Below are 22814 nucleotides of genomic sequence, written 5' to 3' on the forward strand. Positions count from 1 at the left end.
TCAAACTCATGACCTCTGACTTCCAAGCCCGGGCTCTTTCCGCTGAGCCATGCTGCTTCCAGGTCATAGGTACACGCCAAGCAGATGATTTGAAGACATCCTATCGATTTTCAGTGGCCAGGCAGAGCATTAGAGGGAGTGAGATCAAAATGTCTCCCTTGAAGGACCAAAACGGTCTTGTTTTAGGCGATCATCATCATCAAAAGCAATTTTATTATTACTACTGGTGGAACTGTTACTTTGGGTTGTCGTCTTAATGAAAACGAAAGAATATAGGACTATTTAGCTCTAAAGACTCCTTTGACTTCACTGTGGCCTCACTAATGCTTCCCCAAAGAGGGTGTCTTTAAGGGGTCTTGATGGGGTGGGAGTCCTCAAGACTAAAAGTTAATATTGGGTCTGATACTCGAGGCTGGGAAAGGAAGGCTGATTGGACTTAGAGTTGCGTTTATAGGGACTTCTAGGAGGATGATAATGAAAATCGAGAATTGTTGGGAAATTAAAGAAGCAGCATCTGAGGGGAAATTGAAGCTTAAACCTTCACTGAGGTTCTTGGCAGAAAAAGTTTGGCAACCATCAAGACTTCAGCAGTTAGCCAATTAATATGGCTTTCCCAGAAGACCGACTTCCAAATTACCTTCAGGCAGTTCAGACTAAACTAATGGTTATTTCATGAGGATTCCATTCATTTGTATGTGCAAAATTCCTGCTGGGAAACTTGCTCTAAACTGCCTAATTAAGTCAGATGGTAAGTCGAATGGGTGTCCCAGAGGTACCTCAGCCCTTTCAAGCCAATCTTCCTGCTAAATGACCAAATTACCAGCTAATTGTCCTCGTGGACTAATTCCTCCTTCCATCTTCCAGGTCAGAAACCATTATCATGGACAGGGGATTGTGATCCACTTTGATCTCTTAATGGGTTCAGCCTCAGTCCTAGGATCAACAGGAAGGACCCAGCCAGCCAAATTGAGTCACGGCATGTTCTGAGATGGTTGAAAAGCCCTTTGAGTATCAGAGGATCTTGGGCTGGAAGGAGCTCTCTGGGGCACTGAATGGCAGGTAAGATGAGGAGACGGATCATTTAAAAAATTTGGTTTAGACTCAAACTACCACTGTGGCTTGTGGGTTAATCTGTGTGACCCTGGGCAAGTCACTTTATTTCACTGTGCCTCAATTACCTCATCTGTAAAATGGGGATTGAAACTGGGAGTCCTCTGTGGGACAGACACTGTGTCCAACCCGATTTGCTTATATCCACCCCAGCATTTAGAACAGTGTCTCGTACCTAGTAAGTGCTTAACAAATACCACAATTATTATTTTTAATTGAGCTGGGGAAAAGACTCCTCTACAAGATGGGTTGCCCAAGGTATCACCAAAGACATTTTAGAGAGCTAATTCTGTGTGTAGACAATTAATCCACTCCTGCTCATCCTGAGGCCTTGGGATAGAAACTGTAAATTGATTAATCTCACCTCTGGGTAAATACCACTGGGGCATTTATTAACCACAGAACTCCTTGAGATGCACAGTATGTTGGAGTCAAATGATGGAGTGATCTTGAGAATGATCCTTAATGATCATTTAACTCACTCTTGTACAGTAGTAGAGAAAATCTCCATCGACCTCCTACTTCCCATAGTAATGTTGAAAAGCATCGTGGCCTAATGGATAGAACACGGGAACCTAGTGGATAGAGCATGGGCCTGGAAGTTAGGAGGACCTGAGTTCTAATTCTGGCTCTACCACTCATCTGCTGTGTGGACAACTCACTTAACTTCTCTGCACCTCAGTTACTTCATCTATAAAATGTGAGCCCCATGTGGGATAAGGACTATGTCCAACCTGATTGACTTGTATCTACTCCAGTGCTTAATACAGTGCCTGGCACATAGTTACACTTAACAAAATACCATTTTAAAATGTTAAGTCTGACAGCAAAGAGTAGAGAAGCAACGTGGCTTAGTGGAAAGAGTCAGAGGTTGTGGGTTCTAATCGCGGCTCCGCCACTTGTCAGTTCTGTGACTTTGGGCAAATCACTTAACTTCTCTGTAAAATGGGGATTAAGACTGTGAATCCCACCTGGGACAACCTGATAACCTTATGTCTCCCCCAAGGCTTAGAACAGTACTTGTCAGATAGTAAGCGCTTAGCAAATACCAATCATTATTATTAATCCTTTGGAGAAGCACAGTTATAATGCAGAGAATGACAATTTCAATTCTTAGGAATTTATTCTTCCCCAGAGCTGGTTTCTTTTTGTCCTGATATGTCTACTGGCTTCCAGCCTGGCCATCTGCTCATTCCTTGAAGGTAGGGATTGTGACTATCTATTACACTGCACTCTCTCAAGCATCTGGTAGTGCTCTGTCTGCGATAACTGCTTGAAAAGTACCTTTGACCTATTGATTGATTCAAATGGCTTTATTTAGAATCCACTTGACTATTCTGGAACTCCATCTACCAAATATTGGCTGAGAACGAGACAACCGATGGATCAATTCGGCCAATCCAGTGGTTACAGGATCACCTTCATAAAAGAAGAGATTAAGTATGTAATCCAGTGCATCTCGAGAAGTGAGGGGATTAATCTAAAATTGATTTGCATTGATTGAGTGGATGTATTGTCCTAGATAGCCCGATAGATCCAAACTTCGTCTTTCAAAGTTCCAGGCGTTCCCAATACAGAGATGAACTGTGAATCACTCATTTTCCTCCTCACTGGACCCCACCGGTTTTGATCTGCGCTATAGATTATATACATTCGAAGGGGTGAAAACTGCCCACAGAAGGGAGCTCATGGTATACTTGTAAATGTATCAACAAGGGAAAAAGTTTCCATCATGAAAGAATAATACAAAGATAAAAAATCCCTCATCTTTCTTGATCTTGGGCTTACTGAGTGAGCTAAGAGATTTCCTTCCCATAAAAAGAGCTTTCACCCACCAGAGTATTGATGTATCACTTTTATACTCAACTAAATTTGAATTTAGTATGACTGCAAACCATGCATCTTACAGGATGCCAAAGCAACGGCATCTCTCCTGGGTAAAATTGAAAAATAAGTTAAGAACAATGACTTACTGTCAGGCCTTGTGAAAGAGGTCAGTTCACTGTTTTCTCATACTTACCATTTCAAGACTGACTTCTCCCCCATCTCCTAGAACCTCTTTTTCCTTACAATATTTTTGGATTTTGAGGAGAAATTCTTTGAAACCTTTTTGCTTCCACCCTTTTTTCTAGGGGCAAAACCTCTTGCAATGGAATGATTTGCTACCTTCGTGGCGCAGTGGAAAGAGCACGGGCTTTGGAGTCAGGGCTCATGAGTTCGAATCCCGGCTCTGCCACTTGTCAGCTGTGTGACTGTGGGCAAGTCACTTAACTTCTCTGTGCCTCAGTTCCCTCATCTGTAAAATGGGGATTAAGACAGTGAGCCCCACGTGGGACAACCTGATTCCCCTGTGTTTACCCCAGCGCTTAGAACAGTGCTCTGCACATAGTAAGCGCTTAACAAATACCAACATTATTACCTTCTGGTCTAGCAACCTCCCTCTGGCTTGTGGTCAAAATGACAGTGTCCCCTATGATCAATGGTTGAATGAAGCCCTCTGTTTCAGGAGTCTTATCGATTACTCTTGGCTCATCAAATTTTTATAAAGTTTTGCGGAAGATATTCTTCCTACAAACTACCATCCTTGCTCAATTTACGGTTCAATATACTGAAGGTCTCCAGACGAAATATACCAAGAAGGCAAGCGGTATTTTCAATCATCAGGCAGCGTTCAATGCCGTAATGCAAAAGGCAATGGATTTACTATATCAAGAATACAAGATATTTAGGTGGGTTTTTTTGTGGTATTTATTAAATGCTTATTGTGTGTCAAGCGCTGTTCTAATCACCGGAGTAGAGACAAGTTAATCAGATTGTACGTAGTCACTGTATCAAACTGGGCTCACAATTCATTTCTTAAAGCCATTATTCATGACAACTCATTAGCAGATTAATGTGAATTGTTTTTATTTTCCTCAGGAGGAAGACATTTCTCTGGTGAACAAGTCACTTTTCTTCTTTTGCCGACCTGTGCCTTCCCATTCACAAGTTCAACCATCAATCAATGGTATTTACTGAGCGCTTACTGGGGGCAAAGTGCTGACCTAAGCACTTGGGAGACTACAATATAACAGAAATGGTAGACATGTTCCCTGTCCACAGGGAGCTTACATTCTATAGGGAGAGACAGACATTAAAATGAATTATACACACGAATGGTCTGTGACCAAGGGTGCGGTGAATAGAGGGTGCAAATCTAAGTACAAGGGCAGGGTAGATGGAGAGGGAGTAGGGGAAATGACTGCTAAGGTGGGGAAGGCCTCTCGGAGGAGATGTGATTTTAGTAAGGCTCTGAAGGTGAAGAGAGTGATGGCTTGTCAGACATTAAGGGGGAGGGAATTGCAGGACAGAAGCAGGTCATGGGCGAGAGGTCAGCCGTGCAATAGGTGAGATAGAGGTATAGTGAGTTTGTTGGTGTTAGAGGCTTATCAACCTTCGCAAGAAACAAAAGCTCCTCAATCTTGGCTTCAAAGCTCTCCATCCCCTTGCCCTCTCTTACCTCACCTCCCTTCTCTCCTTCTACTGCCCACCCCGTACGCTCCACTCCTCTGATGCTCACGTCCTCACGGTTCCTCGTTCGCACCTGTCCCGCCGTCGACCCCTGGCCCACTTCCTACTGCTGTCCTGGAATGCCTTCCCTCCTCACATCTACCAAACTAGCCCTCTTCCCCTCTTCAAAGCCCTACTGAGAGTTCACCTCCTCCAGGAGGTCTCCCAGACTGAGACCTCCTTTTCCCTCTGCTCCTCCTCCCCTCCCCATTCCCTCTTCTCCCACCCTCTGCTCTTCCGTTCCCCTCCCAGCATTGTGTATACTTGTATATATTAATAATAATAATGTTGGTATTTGTTAAGCACTTACTATGTGCAAAGCACTGTTCTAAGCGCTGGGGTAGATACAGGGTAATCAGGTTGCCCCTTGTGAGGCTCACAGTCTTAATCCCCATTTTACAGATGAGGTAACTGAGGTCCAGAGAAGTTAAGTGACTTGCCCACAGTCACGGAGCTGACAAGTGGCGGAGCCGGGATTCAAACCCATGATCTCTGACTCCCAAGCCCGTGCTGAGCCATGCTGCTTCTCTATTACTTATTACTCTATTTTGTTAATGATGTGTATATATCTATGCTTCTATTTATCTTGATGATATTTATGCCCGACTACTTGTTTTGTTCTGCTGTCCGTCTCCCCTGTTTAGACTGTGAGCCCATTACTGGGCAGGGATTGTCTCTACTGTTGCCAAATTGTACATTCTAAGCGCTTAGTACAGTGCTCTGCACACAGTAAGTGCTCAATAAATACGATTGAATGAATGAATAAATGAATAAGGATCCTGGGATGTAATAGGAAATCAGCCAGGTAAGATAGGAGGGAGCAAGGTGATCGAGTGCTTTAAAGCTAATGGTAAGGAGTTTCTGTTTGATGTGGAGGTGGATAGGCAACCACTGGAGGTTCTTGAGGAGTGCGGAAACACGGACTGAACATTTTGGTAGAACAACGAACTGGGAAGCAGAGTGAAATATCCACTGAAGTGGGGAGAGAGAAGAGACAGGAGGTCAGTGAGGAGGCTGATAGAGAAATCAAGGAAGGATAGAGAAGTTCTCTATCATATCGTATAAATACGACTGAATGAATACTTGATAGCAGTTTGGATGGAGAGGGAAGGGTGGATCTTGGCGATGTTTTGAAGGGGAGGACGGCAGGTGTTGGTGACGGACTGGGTGTGTGGGGTGAATGAGAGAGCGGAGTCAAGGATGACACCGAGGTCGCAGGCCGGTGAGACGGGAAGGACGGTAGTGTTGTCCCCAGTCAACGGGAAAGTCAGGGAGAGGACAAGGTTTGGGAAGGAAGATGAGGAGCTCAGTCTTGGACATGTTGAGTTTTAGATGGTGGGTGGACATCCAGGTGGAGACATCCTGAAGGCAGAAAGGGATACGAGCCTGGAGGTAGGGAGAGAGAACAGGGAAGGAGATGTAGATTTGGGTGTCTCGTGCTCTACTCTCTCTGGAAGCTCATCTGCTCGCTTGGCTTTAGGTAGTAATAGTATTTAAGCACTTCCTGTGTGCAGAGCACTGTACTAAGCACTGGGAAAAATATGCAGGTGGGAATTAGACATGGACCCCGTCCTTTGAAAAACTCACAATTATAGCCGCCAGCCCTCCCCAAACACACCCACCCTCTCACATCGATTAGACTGTAAGCCCGTCAAACGGCAGGGACTGTCTCTATCTGTTGCCGACTTGTTCATCCCAAGCGCTTAGTACAGTGCTCTGCACATAGTAAGCGCTCAATAAATACTATTGAATGAATGAATGAAAGGTGATGGGGGGAAGGTGGAGAAGAGACCTGAAGACAGACACATTAAGAGCAATGAAACATTAATAATAATTGCATTTGTTAAGCAAAGCACTTACTATGTCCTAGGCTCTGTACTGAACACTGGGGTAGAAACAAAACAATCAGATGGGACATGGTCCCTGTCCCACACAGAGAATCTTAACCCCCATTTTGCAGATAAGAGAACTGAGGCACATAGAAGAGACGTGATTTGCTCAAGGTCACGCGGCAGACCAGTAGTGGAGCTGGGATTAGAGCCAAGGTCCACCGACTCCCAGGCCTGTGTTCTTGCAAACCAGTCCTTGCTGCTTCTAAACATTAAAGCATTAAAATGACATAAAGGACAAACACAAATGCACAGTAGACAAAATAAATGTAAGCAGTGGTCAGAGCATAGGCCCGGGAGTCCGATGGCCCTAGGTTCTAATCCTGGCTCTGCCACTTTGCTGTGTGATCTTGGGCAAGTCACTTAACTTCTCTGTGCCCCAGTTAAGATCTTTAAAATGGGGATTAAAACCATGAGCCCCATGTGGGACAGGGACTGTGCCCGACCTGATTAATTTGTATCTACCTCAGTGTTTAGTACGGTGCCTGGCACATAATAATAATAATTACAGTATTTGATAAGTGCTTACTATGTGCCAGGTACGGTACTAAACGCTAAAGTGCTTAGCAAATACCATAAAAAAAGTGAGTAGGGTGCTGTGGCTAGAGGAGCAGAATTTCTCCTCATGTTTCAGAATCCATAGCTATGACTACGTAACCATTACCTGTCCCGAGGTCTTAAGAGGCCCCTGCTGCAAGTACTGTTCTTATTCCTGCCCGGGTGGTGAAAAGTAGGAGGGGATGGGCGTCTCCCCGATAGAAGCAGCGTGACTTAGTGGAAAGAGCATGGGTGTGGGAGTCAGAGGTCATGGGTTCTAATCCTGGCTCCACCACTTGTCAGCTGTGTGACTTTGAGGCCCAGAGAAGTTAAGTGACTTGCCCAGTTACCTCATCTGTAGAATGGGGACTAAGACTATGAGCCCCACGTGGGACAACCTGATCACCTTGCATCCACCCCAGTGCTTAGAACAGTGCTTGGCACATAATAAGCTCTCAACATATACCATTATTATTTTTATTATTGTTAGTTTGGAAAAGAGCCAGAGCCAGCACTGGGTGGTGGGGAGGGAAACAAGAAGGTCATGGATGAGGAGAACCTGGAGCGTGGAGGGAGGCGAGTCTTCCAGTTTTGGAGGTTTTGTTTGGCTCCAAAACAAAGCAGCAAAGAGGGATGAGAAGGCAGAGCAGTGGCTTTTACCCCCAGCCCAGCGTGCCCAGAATGTGGCAGGGGCAGGCAGAGAGTTCCTCAGTCACGGTGGCATGGGGGCCAAGGACATGCAGGCCAGCACCCTACCATTTCTATGCGGGTGACTCCCAAATAATAATAATAATAATTGTCATATTTGTTAAGCTATGTACCAAGCACTGTTCTATGAGCTGGGGGTAGATACAAAGTAACGAGTTTGGACATAATCCATGACCCTCATGGGACTCACAATCTGGATACTCATTTTACAGATGAGATAACTGAGGCACAGAGAAGTTAAGTGACTTGCCCAAGGACACACAGCAGATACGTGACAGACCGGAGATTAGAACCCATGACCTCTGACTCCCAGGTCCGTGCTCTTTCCACTAGGCCAAATCTACTGATTTTAAATCCCACATTTCCTCATGCCTCCAGGACACCTCTACTTGGATATCCTGCTGGCTCTTCATATTCAACGCATCAAGAACCCAACTCCTTATCTTTGCCCTAGAGCCAAGCCCACTTCTGATTTTTCTATTTCAGTCAACCACTCAAACCATCCTCTCCATCCCAGAACCCTGCAACCTGGGACTCTTGGCTTTCCTCCAACTCAAGCATTCCAAACTCCTGCCAAATCCCGCCAATTTTTCCTACTCAGCATCTGCTCCTTCCTCCCCACCCAAATTTCTATCATGCTTATCTTAGTTCTGACCTTGCCATTTCCCTCTCAGGGCCACACCTGGAGAGTTTCCAGGCCTCTACCAGTCTCGGCTACGGGAGGGAGAGTCGAGCAGAGGCCTGCCGGTTTCATTCCTAGCTTGGCCAGTGGCTAACGAATGGAAGGCCATCTGCTACGAGTCAAAACTCTCCTTTGCTGGGCAGCAGCGGCACGGGAGAGAGTCAAGGGCAGAGACTCAGATTTACTGCGTGGAAGGAGGCAACATTAACCCACTTTTGGATTTTTACCTAGAAAACTCTATGGATCCACTACCAGAACGATTGCAGATGGAAAGCAGGGCGTTCTGGGAGACATGGTGTCTCTACGGGTCGGAGACGACTCGACGGCATAAGACAAGACCTTGCCATGGTTAGACTATTGTGTTAACTTTCTCACCAGTCTGTCAGCCTCCAGCTTTTCCAGTCTATACGACCTGCTGCTGAACAGATTATCTTTCTAAAGCCTAGCTCAGTCTGCATCTCTGTTAAAAACCTCCATAGGCTCCCTGAGTCTCTTCACATCAAACTCCTCACAATCAGGTCCAAGGTTCTCCGCATCTGGCTCCACCTTACCGATCTGTTGTCTTTTCCCCCTATTCCTCAACTCTTTTGTCTTTATTCCTCTCAGGCCAACCTTCTAGCTGAACCTCACATTTGACTCTCCCACCTCCAAGCCTTTGTTAACACGGTTCCCTCATCTTGGAATACCCTCCCTCCCCACAAACAGGACTCAGCTTTTTCTCCATATTAAAATTCCTCCTAAAATCCCATCTCCTCCAATAAGATTTCCCCAATTATTTTCCCAGCACTCTGAGCCATTTCCTCCCTTCAGCCAACGGTAGCCCTTATTTACACTCTCTTTAGCACTAATATATATATATGCCTGCTTTATGTATTCATTTTTGACCTCTCTAGTTGTAATATTATCTCTGCCTCCCACCACTCCCATTAGAATATAAATTCCTGGTGGGCAAGGATTGTGTCGCTTTGTTGTTTTGTACTTCCCAAATCCCCTCTCGGGGTCACACCCAATGAGTTTCCAGTACTCTACCATGCTCGACTCGTGGGAGAGTCAAGCAGAATTATACCCATTCCATTCCTAGCTTGGCCAGTGGCTAGTGAGTGGAAAGCAATCTGCTACAAGTCAAAACTCCTCCGTGCTGGGCAACACACATGGGAGAGAGTTGAGGGCAGAGACTTAAGTTTACTGCATGGAAGAAGACAGTGGTAAACCACTTCTGTATTTTTACCAAGAAAACTCTACGAGTACATTACCGGAACGATTGAAGATGGAGGTGGGGCTTTCTGGGAGAGATGCTTCCATGGCGTCGCCACGGGTGGGAGACGACTTGACAGGATAAGACAAGACTTCCCAAGTGCTTATTACAGAGCACTGCACCAAGAGGGTGCTCAATAAATACTCCTCCTCCTACTCCAACTATTTCTACTACAATGACCAGTTCAAGCAGGAAGGTTATTCCCTTTAGGCTGGTCATCAAACCTGCTTCTTCTCTATGAGTTGCTCTTTGCCACGGCTCCAAAACTGCTTCCCCAAAGGGAGCCGAATGCAATGTTAATTTTGTCCTCAAATCAAAAGCAGAGGTTTTTAGGGGGAGTCAAGTACTGGGAAAAGCAAACCCACATCCTATATTCAGATGGATTTTCATTCTGCCACCTAATCACCACGGGCTTGATGTTTTGAATTTTAACTGTCTAATATCAAATAATATAGATTTGGAAGAAAAAAGCATTAAATGTATTGAATGCATGAAGGATTTTCACAGAGTAAAGTATTGCATAGATGGTGTTACCAAAACTTTTCTTATGAAAGTCGAGAGAAAATTAGAAATACCAAAGCCGGCATTTTTGATCTATTATGTAAAAATATTAAACTGCCTTTTCTGCCCACTTCAGCAGTTCAGAGGAGCAAATATTTTTGAAAACCAGAATTTCAGGTTTTCCCAGTGAGTATTGGTCTCCCATTTTCTGCCCCTAGTGACCTGGCCATGTACTTTAAGCCAACTGAAACCATCAGATGTGATGTCCCCAAAATCTCCACTGCTTATCTTCAGTTCCTCCTTTCCCCTACCTCTTCTTTGACTTTCCCATCTTTCCCAGCAGAATCTCAAGACTAGATCTCCAGCCTCCTCTCGAAATCCATCCCCCAACAACCTGCACCTCTGACCCTACCCTTTCACATCTTTTTAAAACACTCACCCTCTTTCTTTTCCCCTCTTTGACAGTCATCTTCAACTGTTCACTCTCCAGTGGCTTTTCCCCCCATTGCTTTCAAACATGCTTATGTTATCTACTATCCTAGAAAAACCCTTTCTTGGAACCCATGACTCCCTCCAGTTATAACAATAGCAATAATATAGTTTTTGTTAAGCGGTTATTAAGTGTCAGGCACTGTACTAAGTCCTGCGGTTGATACAAACAAATTGGGTTGGACACAGTCCCTGTCCCATGTGGAACTCACAGTCTCGATCCTCATTTTACAGGTAACAGGCCCAGAGAAGTGAAGTGACTTGCCCAAGGTCACACAGCAGACAAGTGGTGGAGCCAGAATTAGGACCCGTCACCTCCAGCTTTCAGATCTACGCTCTATCCACTACGTCATGCTGTTATCTCCCCATCTCCCTCCTACCATTCCTCTCCAAACTCCTTGAGTGAGTTTTCTACACCCACTATCTCAAGTTCCTCTCCTCGACTCTCTCCAATTTGGCTTCCTCCTTGTTCATGCCACCAAAACAGATGTCAATAACCTCCTTCTTGCCCAATCCTCCATCCTCCTCCTCCTCTCAGCTGCCTCTGACACTGTTCCCCACCCCTTCCTCTGGAAAACTTATTCAATTTTAGCTTCACTGACACTGTTCTTTCCTGGTTCTATTCCTATCTCTCTGGTCACTCATTCTCAGTTTCTTTCACGGACTCTGCCTCTACCTCCCACCCTCTAACTGTGGGTTCCCTTAGAGTTCAGTTGTGGGTCCCCTTCTATTCTCCATCTACATCCACTCCCTTGAAGAATTAATTCACTCCCATGTTTTCAACTACCATTTCTATTGGGATTATTCCCAAATCTACATCTCCAGCCCTGCTCTCTCTCCTTCTCTGCAGTCTCGCATTTCCTCTTGCCTTCAGGACATCTCCACTTGGATGTCCAGACATCACCTCAAACTCAAGATATTCAAAATAGAACTCTTCATCTTTCCTGTCCAAACCTTGTAGACGCCACCACCATCCTTTCTATCTCACAAGCCAGTGAACTTGGAATTGTCCTCAATTCATCTGTCTTACTCAACCCACATATCCAATATATCATCAAATCCTGTTAGTTCAACCTTCACATTGATAAAATCTGCCCTTTCTTCTCCATCCAGATTGCTAACATTAATCCAAACATTTATCCTAACCCATCTTGATTACTGCATCAGCCTCCTTTCTGACCTTCCTGCTCTCTGCCTCTCCTCACTCTGGTCCATACTTCACTCTGCAGACCCAATCATTTTTCAATAAACTTATTCCGTCCATGTTTCCCCACTTCTCAAGAACCCATCCACCTCCGCATCAAAAAGAAACTCCTTATCATCAACTTTAATGCACTCAGTCATGTTGTCCCCTCCTAACTTACCGCCTTGATTTCCTACTACAACACAGACTGTACATTTCACCCCCCTAATGCCAAGCTACTCACTGTACCTCAATCTCATCTATCTCACCACTGACCCCTCGCCCATGTCCTGGAACACCCTCTCCCTTTACGCCAGACAGATGATCACTCTCCCCACTTTCAAAGCCCTATTAAAAGCACAACTGTTTCAAGAGACCTTTCCGACTAAGCCCTCATTTCTTCTTCTCCCACTCCCTTCTCTATCACCCTTGCACCCCTTATTCACCTCCCGCTCGGCCCCAAAGCACTTATCTACATATTCATAATTCATTTATTTATATTAACATCTGTCTTTCCCTTCAATTGTAAGATCACTGTGGGCAGGGAATGTGTTTACCAACTCTGTTAAATTGTACTCTCCCAAGCGCTTTGTACAGTGCTCTGCACACAGTAAGCGCTCAACAACTATTGACTGAGTGATTCTAGTTTTTAAAAGTAGCAGAAGAACTCTCACAGATTATCTCTAATCCCGGTGTCCTCCCGAACCGTTGAGGGTTTGTGATGCGTTTTGGTGTCTTACCGCCCACTTAACTGGTCTCCCATTTTGAATATGGGAAAACAAAATCTCACAGTAATAAAATGAGACTCTCTACCTGTTTGCTTCTCAGAGGCTGAACCACTTCCCTAATGCAGAGCTCCAAGTCATTGAGGTAGTCCTTTTCTGTCTGGATCAGCTCCTTGATGATTTTTGACCTCTTTGCCATCATCTTCCTTATCTGCTGCTCCTGCTCTTCATGGGTCAGAGTTGCAGGGGCAGAGGGTCCATTTTGAGGTGTCATCTTCTCTGGAAAATAAAATATGCAGCAATAATAAGTCTGTAGAGGGCTCCATTGCCTCTTATCTTTGTCATTCATCTGTTAACTATTCAGATCTTCGATTATTCATGGAAATGAAACAGGCTAGAGGGGTGTTCAGAGGAAGGAAGACATCTCTTTTTCAGTTTGGACATAGAATGGCGTGTTCTAGGAGAGCGGGGTCAGAGGGGGAATGAAAATAGTAAACTTGAAGGTGGAATGGAGTTTGGGTGTATGTTAACCTTGGGTTAAAGATACAGTTAAGCCAAGCTTTCAGGCTGAGTCTTTTCAGACTGGTCTCACCTCTGATTCCCTCCACTAAAAACCGAGAGGATGTTTTCATTTGCAAGTAGGAATCACCTCACCGGATTGTGTTTATATTTAGTGCTAAAGAGCTTCACTCATTAGCATTTGAGAAAATTGCTTGGAGAACACCACAAAAATATAGTACACAGATCAGTTCAATTTACCTTTGTCAAACACCAACTGGTTTGTGTCGCTCTACTGGACCTCTTAGATTAGCCCCAACATTCTTTTCTAGGTATAGACCTTATCTCTACATCTATATATAAACACTCAAACTTTAAAAACACAGAAAGGATTCAAAAAGCAGAACTGCTTCATAACGACTGAAGAATCATCATCATCGGTGATATTTATCAAGCTCTTACAGTGTGCAGAGCACTATAGTAAGTACTTGGGAGCCAACAATAGAACAAGAATTGCTCCCTGCCCACGGTGAGATCATAGTCTAGAGAATGAAAAAAGTGGAGGTTTTAGTTGTTTTAGGCCAAGTAGCCGTCATTGAATTTTACAACCAAAACCTGTTAAAAATCCTTAGATTTCATGAAAGAGAGCTATGTGGAAAAGTTTTAAGGAATGCAGTTACAATTGTGAGAAGCAACGAGATAAATGGGTCATTCCACAGGCAATCCAGGGTTGGCAGGTGGCTTTGATAGAGAGGTGAAGTTTTTCAGGAAGAAATCCATCTTTGAAAGCCAAATACCAGAGAAAATGCAATGAAAACAGAGCAGGAACAAATTACAAGTGAAGATTATAAATAGGTATGGGTAAAATTGAATGTCCTTCAAGTTTGGGATCATTGCAAACATAATTTTCTTTTTAGCCACTGCATACAGGGGGAATTTTTTTGCTTTTCGACAGCTCAAATGATTCTAATAATTGATACGTGCTTTGATGCCAGCACCACCTGATGTAAACATGGAGCTAGTCATTATCTTCATCAATCCGTTTCAAATCAATGTGTGAACACTTGAAACAATTACGTGAGGTTTCTAGATTCTGCTATTCTGGGTACACAAGGAAAAAAAATTTAAATGCAGATCTTCACGTTGAGAAATAGGAAACAAAGCTTTTTTTCCCCCATGTTATCCACAATCCTGCTCCAAAAAAAAAAAAATTGCTTCAAAGGGCAATAGCTTAGGTTACAGGGAAAAAGAAAAAAACAAACTGTCAATCTTGGAGATTTAAAAGTAGTGACGTATTTTTAAGCCTCAGTACACTTCTGTGCCATTTAGAGCTGAGCAACAATAGTAACAATAATTACAGTATTTATTAAGCTCTTATTATGTGCCAAGTACTTTACTAAACACTGGGGAAGATCCAACATAATCAGGTTGGTCACAGTGCCTATGCCACATGGGGCTCTCAGTCTAAATAGGTTTTAATGCTCATTGTACTGTTGAGAAAACTAAGACAGGGAGAAGTTCAGATGACTTGTCCAAGATCACACAGCAGGCAAGTGGCAGACCTCATTGTAGTGGATCTTATCAAATTCTCCCCCCATGGAATTTTTCAAATGGCTGCTAGAAAGAACTGTAACACTGAACTAACTGATTTGAGTCTCCCAATATCTCGCATCATCTGCCGTTCTTCAAGTATCCTTGCTAATGAGCAGTGGAATGGCCAAAAACATAATGGTGATAGGAAGCAGCAGAGTAGCCTGGATAATTGTCAGACTAATTGATCTGCCTCTTTGATGGTGGCCACAGGCACCCTGCTGGACCAATTTACGGCCTAGCCAAAATGATGGCTGGTGATTTCTGCTCACAAAAGACCCTCGCGACTCTTGTGTTCTCCAGCCTGGGTACAGCTGAGAGGAAATTTATTGTCAGTCAATTGAGTTTATTGAGCACTGGGGGGAAGCAGCATGGCTTTAGTGGCAAGAGCACAGACTTGGGAGTCAGAGGACGTAGGTTCTAATCACCACTCCGCCACTTGTCTGCTGTGTGACCTTGGGCCATTCACTTCACTTCGCCTCAGTTCCCTCATCTGTAATATGGGGATTAAGACTAGGAGCTCCATGTGGGACAGGGACTGTGTCCAACTTGATTACCTTGCATCTACTCCAGTGCTTAGAACAGTGCTTGGCACATAGTAAGCGCTTAACAAGTACGATGATTATTCATTATTATTATTACTGTGTGCAGAATACTGTACTGAGCTCTTGGGAGAGTACTAGATAGCAACAGACACATATCCTGCCCTCACAAGCTTACAGTCTAGAGGGAGAGACAGACATTAATATGAATAAATTACAGATATGTACTTAAGTCCTGGGGCTGGATGGGGGAGATGAATAAAGGGAGGAGGTCAAAAGTGAGTTGAAAAAAGGACCAGAGGGCTTAGTCAGGGAAGGCCTCTTGGAGAAGATGTACCGTGGCTAAGGCTTTCTAAGCAGGAAAAGTGTCAGATATGAAGAGGGAAGGCATTCCAGGCCACAGGCAGGATGTGGGTGAGAGTTTGGCAGTGAGATAGATGAGATCGAGGTTCAGTGACGTGTGCGGGTTGGGGTGTAGTAGGAGAGTAGCGAGGTGAGGTAGGAGGAAGCAAGGTGACTTGAGGGCTTTAAAGTCAATGGTGAGGTATTCCTATGTGGGAACTCGGGAGTGTCTCGGGCTAAAAGAAAGCCCAGGGTGGTATCCGGGCACAAAGGACTCTTGACGTCTCACTCCAGGAGAGTTTGGGCACTCGGACAACCTGTACTCAGCTGTTAAGCCAAACCGCCGCAGGAGATTGGTATGTTCAGAAGCACCCCCGGACCGTATCCTGTCCCGTGGCCGGCCATACTCGGCTAATCCGAAAGCCACGGTCCACTCGGTGACTCCAAGAGGATTCCTCAGTTTGTCTATTTTTCCTTTCTCCTTTTGGTTATTACTATCGCTGTCCACTAGACCAGGGCTGGGGACCCAAGAGATCCAGTCACCTGGCACCCAATCAACCAGTTGTATTTATTGAGCACTTACTCTGTGTTGAACCCTGTAAGGAGCCCTTGGAGAGGACAGTGCAGTAGAGTTAATGGATGCAATCCTGGTCTATTGTTATATTGTAGAGTGCCTAGCGCTTAGTGTTGTGTTTTGCACGCTGTAAGTGCTCAATAAATACGACTGAATGAATGGAGGGTGCTTAATCACCGAGAGCTTATTGTTCAATGGTACCAAAGAGTGGCCATCTTCAGCCTGCAATCACGGGTATTTATTAAGCACTTACTATGTGCGGAGCAGCGTGGCTCAGTGGAAAGAGCATGGGATTGGGAGTCAGAGGTCATGGGTTCGAGTCCCAGCTCTGCCACTTGTCAGCTGTGTGACTGTGGGCAAGTCACAACTTCTTTCTACCTCAGTTCCCTCATCTGTAAAATGGGGATGAAGACTGTGAGCTTCATATGGGACAACCTAATTACCCTGTATACCCCAGCGCTTAGAACAGTGCTCTGCACATAGTAAGTGCTTAATAAATACCAAAATTATTATTAGTAGTAGTAAGAGGTCGGGAGAGTACAAAATAAGAGTTGGTAGAAACGCTCTGAAGCAGCTTAGACTGTGCAACTTTGAAAAATCAATTGAACAAATCCCCTTGGTTATGTACCCGCCGCATCTAAGATAAACACTATTCCTCCCCTGAAGGAGGCCAGATTACAGACATGGCCCCAGGTGCCTGCGCCACATCAAGTATTACAGTGAACATTCCATGTTCACCCCAAGTTCTAGCTGACTTGTGGGGAGAGCCTGTAGAAGAGTCACAGAGAGCTGGGAAAGGCTCTTGGGGTGGTTAGACTGGTGGATTTTAGTCTTGTTTCTCACTGAAGCAAAGGTTTTTGCATCCAGAAAAGTTAGCCCAGGTTTGAGTTCCACCTGAACCTCATGTCTCCAAATCCCTCTGGACTTCAGAGGAAACTCCAAACACAGAAGGGCAAGATTGCTGTGGAAAGGTTATTGTGGGGCATGAGTCGGGGGCAGAAAGAGAAAGTAAAACATTCAATATTTGCTTTCTTGAAGTTCACAAACACCTGGGAACACCTGGAGATTTTGTAGAATGGAATTTCCCAAAGGAGAGAAGGGTGTCATTACATTTCTTCTATACAAAGCAGAGTTTGCTCTCAAAAAGGGAATGAGAGTGGGGAGAAAAGGAAGAGAATAATGACTGCGTCTTTGCATCCAAATTTGTATACATGTCATAGAATCACTTTCATATTTAATTGTATGCTTGTACTGCACCTTTAGAAGATATGACTATGCATCATGTACAAAATGCAAGAAGAATATACTCCGGCTGTTTCCTTCCCTTTCACATGTACAGTGCCTCAAAATTTCTGACAAAAATGTGATTCAAGGTAATGCATATAATAAAAGTGTTATTTTTGATTCTGCAACAATATTGCTTCTCTCATGATATTGATGGAATACTATCTTCACTGATTAATGCAGGCCTGTCAACTGAAATAAAGACACACGTTAGGAAAAGTAATAGCCAGACACACTTTGTAACTCTTATGAAATATAAAGCACTCAATTGGCTTCTTGGAGGAACTTGGCAGAAAATGGGAAATTCTTGCTGAAGAAACAGGAAAACCCTCTGCCTTTCCGTAACTTTAGCATAGTAGCGAATTCCTGCTCCAAAGGGGCATTTGGAAAATTGTTAAGATTTCATCTTGTCTATCACGTCTATCTATCTCGCCACTGACCTCTCGCTCACGTCCTGCCTCTGGTCTGGAACTCCCTCCCTCTTCATAGCTGACAAATTATCACTCTCTCCACCTTAAATCCTTATTAAAAGCACGTCTCCTCCAGGAAGCCTTCCCCTTCTGCGTCGCTCTTGCGCTTGGATTTGGTCCCTTTATTCACCCCTCCCTTAGCCCCACAATATTTACGGACTTTCCATAGTTTATAATTATGCCTATCTTCCCATCTAGGCTGTAAATTTATGGGCAGGGAACAGCCTGCTAATTCTGTTGTATCGTTCTCTCCCTCTGAGACTGTGAGCTCGTTGTGAGTAGGGAATATGTCTGTTGTATTCTCCCAAGCACTTAGTACAGTGCTCTGCACACAGTAAGCCCTCAATAAATACAATGAGTGAATAGTACAGTGCTCTGCACCTAGTGAGCACTCTAATACCTTGATAGTTTATATTGTACTCTCCCAAGTGCTGTGGATATATGTACATATCTATAATTCTATTTATTTATATTGATGCTATTGATGCCTGTTTACTTGTTTTGATGTCTGTCTCCCCCCTTCTAGACTGTGAGCCCATTGTGGGCAGGGATTGTCTCTCTCTGTTGCTGAATTGTATATTTCAATGCTCTGCATATAGTAAGCACTGAATACGATTGAATGCATGCTCTGCACACAGCAAGTGCTCAGTAAATACAACTGATTGATTGATGAAGGTTAAAAAGTCTTATTATCATAGTCACATTGTTTCAAATACATAAGAGAATTACATTGAGGATGGTGACTATCATTCTCTCTTTAGTTAGGCACTTGCCTGAGGGTCCCATCCCATCCTGCCTCGAGAAATCCTCCGATGGAAGAAGAAGCGACGTGGAACCCTGTGAAAGTGTGTTCGCCTCAGATCTCCCTATGTGCCCTGGATCAGCTGTGGACAAGGGGAATGACGGGAAGCCAAAGAGCCAGTCCACTGCTGGATCCAATAGTTCTGCTCCTTGGGAAGCCCCACCCCACATCGGAGAGAGCCTTAACCACTGTGTACATGGTTAGGACCTCGAGAAGTGTCTGGTGAAATCACTCGAGGGGCTTTTCGAGCTGCAACATTGAGAGCAGTGAGAAAGAGTCGCTGCTCGAAATAAGAGTTCACATGAAATCCAATGATAATGAGGAGATCTCAAAGGAAAAGTCATAGAGAGCAGGAAAAAACCTATAGCAGTGCAAACATACTACAGGAAAGCACGAGTCCCTGGTAACTCTAAGCTTGGTCCAGAAAGTTTCAGCTGCCCGGGAGAGGCAGTGTTGTCTAATGGTTAGAGCACAGGCCTGGGAGTCAGAAGGACCTGGGTTCCAGGCTGTGTGACCTGCTTAGTTACCATGGAAATAGTCTCTCCCCGGAATACCAGTCGACAGAAGTGTTTCCCTTTGTCACTTCATCCTTTCTTTGAGGGAAGCAGCAGAGTGGCTTCTTGGAAAGACCACAGGATAGGAAATCAGCTGACATGAGCTTCTCGTTCAGGTTCTGCCACTGGCCTACTGAGTGATTTGGGGCTCATCATTTAACTTCTCTGAACTGAACCTCAGCTTCCTCATTTGTAAAATGGGGCTAAAATACCTGCTCTCACTGTTTCTTAGACTGTGGACAGGAACCATGTCTGATTTTAATTATCTGGGACGAACACCTAGCGCTTACCATGGAGCTTGGCGTCTAATGAGTCCTCAATATATGCCATTATAAAAAAACCTGATTGTGATCAAAGTCTCTAAGTCCACAGAGCCCGTGGGTCAGCCATCTCCCGGATGAGTCTGTGGAAGCCCTCTCCCCACAAATCCTCCACCGATCTTAATTCTCACTTAACATCCTGAACCAACATTACTTTGGACCTTATCCCATCAGTCTCAAATTGGGAAATCATCTATCAATTTCCCCAGAAATTTAAGCTGCAAAGACAGGGATTGGACTAGGCCCTCTGTGAAAATGGGAACATAATTGTGATTCATGCAGTTTTGGGTGAGGAGCCAGTAAAGCAAGGAAGTAAAGTGTCGCAGCAAAAACCAGTAGGTCTTTTCCCCATTAGGGTAGGAAAAAGCTGTCTTTCATTTGAGGGATATGTAATTTGCTTCCAGAGACTTAATTGCCACACAGAGCACTGGATTTCCTGAGGAGGTTTAACAAAGCCTACCTGGCTCGGAAAATGCCCGGAATGAATTAGGACCAATTCAGAGAAACTAGAGTGGCTTGCCTAGCCAAGGTAAGGCGGATAAATTGATTCTTTCTGGAAAGCCCTATTTAGAGTTCTTGGGGAAGCTGAGGAGGAAAAAATAACCTTTTCACATATAAAAATGAAACGGGATTTTAAATAGGGTCTGCTGTTGTCATGGGGAAGGAATCTCATCGTAGTTAATCACGCTGTCATCACATGATGGTTGGAGGTTGGGAAAATAGGTTACTGGATAAGAAATGTGTTTATGTAAACGTGTACATGTAGAGATACATATGTGCTTAAATTTTAATTTCGTTGGTCATCTTACTTCAGTTAGGGATATAAATCTAATTTTTAAATAAAACTGTGGGATTATAAAGTGTCTAGTTTTTTAAATCTGTACCTCTCTCTTTTGTGTGGCAAGAATTTATTTTACACCAGGGGCTGTTAGAGTGGGGCCAAATAGCCCTTTTCCTCTAGTTTAATTGGCCTAAACTCTTTCAGTTTCAATCATCCAATATGGTGAGCTAGGAGCTGTTCCCAAACCAGAGGGGTGAGATCCCTACAGTTATCATTTAACCTCTGCCCACATTTTCATGAAGGCATAAAATGTATAGGATTTATCTGAGAGCATGTGAAATCATTAGAATTATGAAAACAAACCTGATGTGTACGGAATAAAACTGTTCCAAATACAGTTCAATACCACTGTGCTAAGAAGCTCTTTCTTGTAGGCTGTTGTTTATTTGTTTAAAATCCAACCAACAATCATACAAAGCTAAAACATTCCACTTGACCTTTCAAGCTTCTTAAACCAACTTGGGCTCCAAACCCTTCATCAAGACTGGATGATGTAAAAGTTCATTTATTATTAAAACATTTAGTCTATACCAATAACAGTAATAGGGATAAAATTTGTTAAGCATTTACTATACGCCAAGCACTGTACTAAACACTGGGTGAATACAAGATAATCAGGTCAGACACAATCCTTATCTCATATGGGGCTCCCTGTTTTTATAATAATAATATAATAGTGATATTTGTTAAGCGCTTACTGTGTGCCAGGCACCATACTAAGTGCAGAGGTGATACAAGCAAAGTGGGTTGGACACAGTCTCTGTCCCACATGGGGCTCCCAGTCTCAATCCCCATTTTACAGATGAGGTAACTGAGGCCCAGAGAAGTGAAGTGACTTACCCAAGGTCACACAACAGACAAGTGGCAGGACCGAAATTAGAAACCAGGTCCTTATGACTCCCAGACCTGTGCTCCGTCCACGAGGCCATGCTGCTTTATTTCAGCTTCTTTATTGTTCATATATAACATGTGCATGACACATGCTTCTTCACTGATGGCATTTCTACCCGTGTTTATCTTTGCAAAATCTTACACTCAGAGGGGCTCACCAATGTCATCCAACCCTAGTGGAAAGACACCAGGCTCAAGGTGGGCTTTCTCCTTCAGTCAGCGACTCAAAGAAAGAGCAGAATGACAGATCTACTCTAAGGAGGTCCCATCTTGGGCTTCCATACAGTTGTGTCAGGGACCTGAGAGGTCCTTCGGTGCATCTTTGGAGCTTTCCCTCTGAACCTCTTTGGAGCACACTTCACTCCCTCCGTTGCTGAGCTCCCTATCAAAGAGCGGGAATCCTTTTGTCAACCATTCATATTGGATGCCCACACCATCAAAGTTGAGCGTGGCTCAGTGGAAAGAGCACGGACCTGGGAGTCAGAGGTCATGCATGGGTTCTAATCCCACATCCCTCACTTGTCAGCTCTGTGACTTTGAGCAAGTCACAACTTCTCTGTGCCTCAGTTCCCTCATCTGTAAAATAAGGAATAAGACATAATCCTACGTGGGACAACCTGATTTCCTTGTACCTCCCCCAGCACGTAGAACAGTGCTTGACAAATAGCAAGCGCTTATCAAATTCCATCATTATTCCCTCGGCCCCTCAGAGCCTGTCATCCTACAACTTTGTAGAAGGTGTCTATGTTCTTTTGTTGTTTATGTTATTTGTTAAGAGCTTACTATGTGCTGTTCTAAGCATTGGGGTAGATACATGATAATCAAGCTGGACACAGTTTGAGTTGAGATCTCACCCTTTCACACTGGCTCTCTGACTAAGATTGGGCAGGGGAACTGATCAAGTTGATTTATATGCCTTAGGTGTCCATGCTTCACAGTGCTGTAACACTGCTGTGACGACAACAGCCTGGTAGGCATTGATTTTAGCGCCTGATGTCCCGCCATATTTGCCAAGAGATCCCTTCACGTGGGATCAAGGCGGAGGTTTGGGGAGGAGGGGAGGTGGTCACCTTCCTAAAGCACTGGCACACACCTTTTCTCAAGGTAAGGACCACTGAGGAAATGACCTGGGTTCTCAGAGACACCACTGTCACCACCATCATCTTGAAGAAAGGCGAAAGATTAGATTGTTGTAATCATCAAAGCATCCCATTTGTCTCCATCACCAGCAAAGTCCTAGCCAGAGTCTTCCTGGATTTGGCTAATAAAGAATGCTGTTTCAGAACACTCTCCTTCACGATCTCCGCTGCACATCAGATATGGGGGAAGTGTAGGGGACAGGACTGGGACCTCTATGCAGTTTTCAAGATCTCATTTATCACATGGCTGACCTCTTGTCCTCATCCTGCCACTGGCCTGGAAAGCCCTCCCTCTTCATAGTTGATGGGCAATTTCAAAGCCTTATCGAAGACACATCT

The 22814-nt window shown here is 44.3% G+C and overlaps 1 protein-coding gene across 2 annotated transcripts in view; it reads right to left on the bottom strand.

Annotated features, from left to right (window-relative positions):
* Positions 1-22814, bottom strand: part of ARHGEF38 (Rho guanine nucleotide exchange factor 38) — a 119474-nt gene that overhangs the window by 70549 nt on the left and 26111 nt on the right. For both annotated transcript variants that reach the window (XM_029076343.2, XM_029076342.2), the window contains one exon: positions 12717-12907. In XM_029076343.2, coding sequence (XP_028932176.1) covers positions 12717-12907 — 191 coding nt within the window. The remainder of the gene's footprint in view (positions 1-12716; positions 12908-22814) is intronic.

The sequence above is a fragment of the Ornithorhynchus anatinus genome, chromosome 12 (genome assembly GCF_004115215.2).
Source record: "Ornithorhynchus anatinus isolate Pmale09 chromosome 12, mOrnAna1.pri.v4, whole genome shotgun sequence".
NCBI classification, from domain to species: domain Eukaryota; kingdom Metazoa; phylum Chordata; class Mammalia; order Monotremata; family Ornithorhynchidae; genus Ornithorhynchus; species Ornithorhynchus anatinus.